The sequence below is a fragment of the Phoenix dactylifera genome, chromosome 8, assembly GCF_051530095.1.
Source record: "Phoenix dactylifera cultivar Ajwa chromosome 8, Ajwa_hap1_PhDact_Kaust_v1.1, whole genome shotgun sequence".
Classification (NCBI taxonomy): domain Eukaryota; kingdom Viridiplantae; phylum Streptophyta; class Magnoliopsida; order Arecales; family Arecaceae; genus Phoenix; species Phoenix dactylifera.
Genome location: NC_143197.1, coordinates 13,254,639 through 13,262,372, shown reverse-complemented (window position 1 = coordinate 13,262,372; position 7,734 = coordinate 13,254,639). Strand labels below are relative to the sequence as shown.

The 7,734-nt window shown below is 37.9% G+C and overlaps 1 protein-coding gene across 1 annotated transcript; it reads right to left on the bottom strand.

Annotated features, from left to right (window-relative positions):
* Window positions 1-249: 249 nt before the first annotated feature.
* LOC103705626 (putative calcium-binding protein CML15) lies at window positions 250-1,451 on the bottom strand. The gene has a single exon (XM_008789426.5). The coding sequence runs from the start codon at window positions 1,150-1,152 to the stop codon at window positions 589-591; it is 564 nt and encodes a 187-aa protein (XP_008787648.3). The 5' UTR covers window positions 1,153-1,451; the 3' UTR covers window positions 250-588.
* Between the last annotated feature and the right edge of the window lie 6,283 nt (window positions 1,452-7,734).

Here is a 7,734-nt window from a genome sequence, read left to right as displayed (position 1 = left end):
TGACACAGAGAAACAAAGGAGAAAATAATCCTTGCAGCATATTGTTTTGAATATGCTCCAAGAATTATTATAATAACACAACCTAACATAATTACTGGAACCAATGAATCCTTAATAAACAATTAATTAAGGGACTGCCCCAATAATTGGCAGAATACTTTGACCAGACTGATCAAAACAATGACACCAGCATCCATATCGAAGTAATATTAATTAATCTCAAGAAATTATAAACAAAAGTAGGCATAATTAGCTGAAAGCGATCCCAGATTGTATTAAGAGAGAAAATGAGAAGATGGCCAATTTGTGCACAATTAATTACATCAGTAATCAGCATCCGGCTTTCTTTCTTCTCAACAGCCGGATCAAGATCAGACGGTCATGATAACCACCCCAACCCCAGACCCACATCAAGAAATTTCAAATCCGGATCAATGAAACCCCAAAATAGCCCCAAAAGGAGAAGAGAAAAGTAAAAAGGAGATCGAGAACGCGGGGATGAGAAGAGAGAGAGAGAGAGAGAGAGAGAGAGAGAGAGAGAGAGAGAGGGGACGAGGAGGAAAAGAATTCCGAATCCAAGCCCCCTAATCACTCGATCTTGTTGGCGAGGGGGAAGCCGGATCCGTTGGCCATCATGAGCTTGAACTCCTCGAAGGAGATGACGCCGTCGCCGTCGCGGTCGACGCCGTCAATCATCCGTTTGCATTGGGCGACGGAGGCGCCCTCCCCGATGCTGCGGAGGACGCTGGCGAGCTCGTCGGCGGAGATGGCGCCGTTGCGATCGAGGTCGAAGACAGAGAAGGCGTGACGGAGATCCTCGAGGGCGGTGGAGTCGTCGACGGTGCGGACGTTGAGGTCGACGAACTCGTCATAGCTGATGAAGCCGTCACCGTCGGTGTCGGCCTCGCCCATCATGCGCTCCAGCTCCTCGTCGCTGGCGGGGTGGCCGAGGCTCTGGAATATCGCGGCCAGCTCCGGGGACGAGATCCTGCCGTCCCCGTTGGAGTCGAACTTCTTGAAGACCCACTCCAGCTCGTCCGTGGCCCCGGCGGGGCCGGCGGTGGGGGAGGTGGGGGAGGAGGCGGTGGCCGGGGAGGCCTTGGAGCGGCCGCCGCTGCGGCAGCGTCGGAAGAGGGAGCGGATGCTGCCCATCGGAGACGGACAAGGGGAGGAGGGCGGGGTCTGGGGATCAAGAAAGCGAGAGAACGAGATGGGGAGGGATCGGATGCTTGCTTCTTTCGATAAATGAGGGCTCGGATTCTTTGGAGGGCGAAAGAGGAAGGGAAATTGCGGGATTCGGTTCGTTTTCTTTCCGCTGGGGGAGATCTAATTTGGCGCGCATTTATAGGGGAGGAGGAGGGGTTATTCCGTGAGACTAGGGACTGGCGGTGCGATTGCCGCCTTGGGCATTTGGATTATTGCCTCATCAGGAAAGCGGTGAGTGGATTATTACGTGCACCGCCCAAGTAGTCGTGGCAACTAATTTCACTGGACAAAGTGCTTTTTAATAAAATGATGCATATTTGGGGTCATGCATCAATGTACCACACGGTAGTCTAAATAAATATGTATTATATATTCCGTAAAGGCATAGCCAATGCTATGTATCGGCTACGTTAAAGTGGTATATCTCATCTAATGACAAAGACTAAGAAGTAATATGAATGGTTCAGCCATCAAGGTGGTAGCTTGATGGTAAGGAGGGCGATAATTCCACTCAAGTTGTCCAGGTTCGAAACACGCGAGTGTCGATTAAATTAGGAGACCGAATGCCCCACGTCTAGACGGCTCGTTGGCGGATATACTTTTCTTCCATTTGCACCAAGGTGGCGCTGGGGTGACGTACCCACACGTCAGACGGTGAGCTTACGAATCGGAAAAGGCACGCGAAAACCTATCATCTGTATCGAATATTCTCTGGTGGAAGGGGGGCCCAGTGGGAGCTGCTACACGAGTGGGCTGATCCCTCCCCCCTCCTATTTTCTACAAAAAAAAAATGAATGGTTGTTCAAAAACTATAATTTTTCATTACAAAATCTATGGTAGGACTTCCAAAACTTTGCTCTTTGGAGGTAAAAATATTTAAAAAAAATGATCAATTATTGATCAATTTATTTATATTCTTATGCTCTGATCAATGATGTAGGGTTGGTAAATTAATTTTTCATGTACAGTATTTATCCATAAAATGGACAGAGATATTTATCTAGGAGATGGATAAGTTAGTTTCTCATCAGCTAGAAAAAGTGACTTTATTTTTTATTCCTCAAATGCCTCCTAGAGAAAAAAAATTCGTTATTAGGGACCCAGACTGCAGGGTGATTGTGGCTGGTGATTGTCATTAAGGGCTCAGACTCTAGGATGATTGCGGCTGGTGATTGTCAGATCTTCAATACCTCTATCTCGGAGGCAGAGCTGAAGACTACCTTGATCGGCCTAAGGTAAGCCCGGCGCATATTGCAGGCCAATACCTTCGTACTTGAGGGCGACTTAGCTATTGTCATTGGATGGATCCAGCAGAGTGTGGGAAGAGTGGGTAATTACCATCTGCTTCTTAGGGATATTCGAGAGATGGTGAGGGTGGGATGGCCCTGCAGGCCAAACAAGTGTATCGAGAGGCCAACGAGGCAGCAAATTAGGTAGCTTCTTATGTGGCTAACCACTCTGAGGAGACCCTATGACTAGGAGAGAGAGGGTTACCAGGCGGGTGTTGGAAAAATTAAATATGCATGCGGCTTTTTGGATCGCATGCGTGTTTGCCGCTAGGAATTACGTGAGCCAGCACCCACGCTTAATTACTGCAGATGCATTCGTGGAAGGCGCGGACGCGTCCGCAAAAAGATCCATATGCCCTTGCACTAAAACCCTATATATACCTCTCAATTTCATCCTATTTGGGACACGAAAAATTAGAGAAAAATATCAAAAAAATTCTGGAGAAAAGTTCTTCCTCTTAGCCACTTCTGATTTTTATTTTTGTAATTTTATTTAGTTTATTATATTCTTTTATTTCATTCTTCACTGGATCTGTAAGTTCGATCGAGTTCGATTTGGCTTCTTCCAGAACGTATCGAAGAAGAAGTTTAGGGTCGTCGTATCTCTGAGGAGGATTGCCGAAAGATCCGTATATGGGGGCAAACACTTCTTTGGAACAACGTCTATGCGCTTCGACCTGCCGTCAATCAGGCTATTTTCTCTAACTTTTATTTTTAATTTAATATTAGTAGATTTGTGTGATTTGTTATTTTATGATTTGAATTTATTAAATGAATAGATTTATTTTCTGCTAGAATAGATTTATTTTATAATAAAATAGATTTATTTTGATACCAAATAAAATATATATTTATTGTTCCATTTAAGAATTTCTATTAATTGTAATTATAAATTTATTTGCTTAGTTAGGTGATATATTGCTAACAATCTAAAGAGTGTTTGGTTTATTTTTTTTGTTAATAATATATAATTCAGTAAATTATTCTAAAAAGATAATAATTTGTTTAACCTCCAAGAGGTTTATCATACCTCCATTTGGACTCCTGAATGAATAATTTTCAGATCTCATTCAAATGAAAAATTTGAAAATTGGTTAATAAATAATAATTAATTCATTGAATTGACTTATTATATCTCAATCAATAAATTATATAATTCATTGAATTGATTTGCTAGCACAAAATTACAATAATTGATTTGCTAGCACAAAATTAGTAATCAATTATTCTAATAAGGTAATAAATTATATAATTCATTGAATTGACATCTTAGATCTCAATTACAATAATTGATTTGCTAGCATAAAATTAGTAATCAATTATTCTAATAAGGTAATAAATTATATAATTCATTGAATTGACATCTTAGATCTCAATTACAATAATTGATTTGCTAGCATAAAATTAGTAATCAATTATTCTAATAAGGTAATAAATTATATAATGTATCGAATTGATATCTTAGATCTCAATTACCATAATTGATTTGTTAGCACAAAATTAGTAATCAATAATTCTAATAAGATAATAAATTAAATAATTAATTGAATTGACATTTTAGATCTCAATTACAATAATTGATTTGCTAGCACAAAATTAGTAATCAATTATTCTAATAAGATAATAAATTATATAATTCATTGAATTGACATTTTAGATCTCAATTATAATAATTGATTTGCTAGCACAAAATTAGTAATCAATTATTTTAATAAGGTAATAAATTATATAATTCATTAAATTGATATTTTAGATCTCAATTACATAATTGATTTGTTAGCACAAAATTAGTAATCAATTATTCTAATAAGGTAATAAATTATATAATTCATTGAATTGACATTTTAGATCTCAATTATAATAATTGATTTGCTAGCACTAAATTAGTAATCAATTATTACTAATTCAAAAAATTCAAACCGAAAATTCAGAAATTGATTGATACACAGTAACCAATTTAAATTTGCACTTAAGCTTTTCTACAAATTGAATTTATGTGATTTCTAGTGACTATATCCACTAACTAATACTGTCAAAGAAAAGCTCGTCAAATGGGCATATATGCCTAAGAAAGGCTGGTACTTAAGTGAATCTAGTGCTCCACCACCGATCTGAAGCTGATCTGGCTATTAGTTTTTGGATATATCAATTAGACATCCAAAGTTTAATATAAATATTAATGCAATCTATTGACATAAACTTTTAGCCTTCAATCAAGTTTCTGACTCTTTTCTATAACCTTGAACTTATGGCCTCAAATACTAGTGACTACCTTAGTGTCAAACGTTAAAAATTTGAGGGCCATAACTTTAGGAGGTGGTAGAACTAAATGCGATTCTGGCTCACCACATTAGGGTTGATCTCAGCCATAGGTGAGAGCACTACTGAAGTTGATAACGGGTTCAACCCAACTACTTCATGACCTACTACTCACCAAAACCCAAATCCAAATCGGAGTTCATGCTCCTCCCACACTGAACCTTCTACTTCTACCAGTACACCCTCTAGGACTTCTGATGAGATAGACTATTATTGTATCCATAGAATCCTAGGTGCCCTTTCTGAGAGGCTGTATGTTATTTATTACACGGCCAAGAGTGCCAAAGAACCCTGGGATATCCTAAATAGCAAATATGGTCTTGATGATGCTGGGATAAAGAGGTTCAAGGCCTCCGACTTCAATAACTTTAGGATGGTGGACTCAAAGCCTATGAATGACCAAATCCATGAATTTGAAATCCTAACCCACCAGCTTAGGGCTAATAGGACCAATTTGGATGAATCATTCCAAGTAGCCTGTCTGATAGATAAACTACTTAATTTCTGGTCTGATTTTGCTAAGATCCTGAGCCATACCCAAGGAGGTCTCATCCTAACCCAAGTCTTGAACTCTATACTTATAAGCTCAGGAGTACCAGAGAATTTGTGGGGGGAAGCTCTAGTTTCAGCCTGTTATCTCCTCAATAGGATTCCCTCTAAAAATAATGATCTAACCCCATACGAAGTTTAGAAACATAGAAAATCTAATCTTAGCTATTTGAAAGTGTGGAAGTGCTTGGCAAAAGTTAAAAAAACTGATTTTAAGAGAAAGAAAATAAGACCTAAAATAGTGGATGCCATATTCATAGGATATGCAGCCAATAATAATAATTCAGAAGAAAGTGATATTAGTAATAACACTATCATAGAAGCCAGAGATGCAATATATTTTGAAGACACCTTTTCACTTAGGACTAGAGTAGATAGTGGTATAGCTAGTCGCTCTAATAGAATAAGAACAAGAGAAATAGAAGTAGAAGCAGAACCTACGAGGAGTAAAAGATCCAAAATAGAGAAAACTTTTGGAGATGACTTCTATACCTTTCTTATAGAGGACTCTCCAACTACTTTTGAGGATGTAATGAAGTCCTTGGATTCACTCTTTTAGAGAGAAGCTGTGGACAATGAGATGCAGTCAATTATCCAAAATCATACTTGGAAACTCACTATTTTTTTCTAGCTGTAAAACTATAGGGTGCAAAAGAATTTTTAAGAAGAAACTTAGGTCTGAGGGCTTTGTAGATAAATTTAAGACTAAATTGGTTGCCAAGGATTTTACACAGAGATTTGGGGTAGATTTCTTTTGATGTCTATGCACCTGTAGCTAGGATTACTACTATTAGGATCCTAATAACATTAGCCTCTATCCATAAATTAGTGATTCATCAGATGGATGTGAAAACAACTTTTCTAAATAGAGACTTAAACAAAGAATTTTATATGGACTAGCCAGAGGGATTTATAATCCCAGGCCAAGAAAAGAAAGTTTGTAGATTAATCATATCTCTCTATGGTCTTAAACAAACACCAAGCAATGACACTTAAAATTTGATGAAACCATACTGACATTTGGATTTAAAATTAATAGTACAGACGAATGTGTATACCATAAGAGAGTTAGAAATAAACTTGTGATTTTGTGCCTCTATGTAGATGATATACTGATCTTTGGGACAGATCTTCAGATAGTTGATAAAGTAAAACAATTCTTAAGTCATAAGTTTGATATGAAAGACTTGGGACAAGCTGACTTAATTTTAAATACCAAAATAATTAGAAGTGTAAATAGTAGTAAGTTATCCTAAAGTCATTATGTTGACAAGGTTCTCAATAAATTTAATTATACCGATTGTCAATCTATCTCTACTCCTTTTGATCCCTCTACATACCTTAAGAAGAACTTAGGAACTCCTGTCCTTCAAGGTCTATTTGCTCAGATTATAGGCTCACTAGAATTCCTAGCAAACTACACCAGGTCAGACAAAGCATATGCTGTGAATAGACTTAGCAGATATACTGTTAATCCAAATAAAGATCACTGGATAATATTAAAGAGAATCCTTAAGTACCTTAAGGGTACCAAGTCCTATAGTTTGCACGTTAGTGGGTTTTCTATTATTCTGGAAGGCTATAGTGATGCCAATTGGATCAGCGATACCTTAGATGTTAAATTCACCACATGATATGTCTTTCTCCTAGGAAGTGCTGCTGTGTCTTGAAAATCCACCAAATAAATCTTAATATCTAGGAGTACCATGGAGTCTGAACTGATAGCTTTAGACACCAATACCATAGAGGCTGAGTGGCTTAGAGATCTACTTATAGACCTTCCTGTAGATGAGTCACCTTTACCACATGTTTTCTTACATTGTGACTGTAAATCTACAATAGATAAGTGCAACCAAGAAAATGTCAATGTAAAAATGAACAGGCACTTAAAAGTGCGTTATAAATCATTAAGATATAAATTAAAAAATAATGTTATTGATTTAAATTTTATAAAATCAGAAAATAATTTGGCTGATCAGCTTACAAAAGCTTTGTGTAGAACAGTAGTTCTAGAGTCGTCGAGAGGGATGGGGCTTAACCCATAAAGATAGATCACCACGGTGGGAACCCAACCTTAAAAGGTTCAATGGAAAAAAATAAATCGGAATGTGACTAAGAGGAGCACTGTTTTATGTTTTCCTCATCCCTATGGCGCTAGTGCTCATAAAAGCAAACAGTAGAATGAGTTTGTTTGTATAACTCTTAATGAGTCCGAAATCCAAGAGACATGAGCTTCCTTGCTAACTTCCTTATTAGGACTTACCTATATGTGCAGTCGCGAGGCCGCGATTCTGGAAATTGAGCGATTCTTTAAAAAACACATGAAAGATACCTGCGCATGGCCATATTAGCGCAACCCGCTTAGAACTCA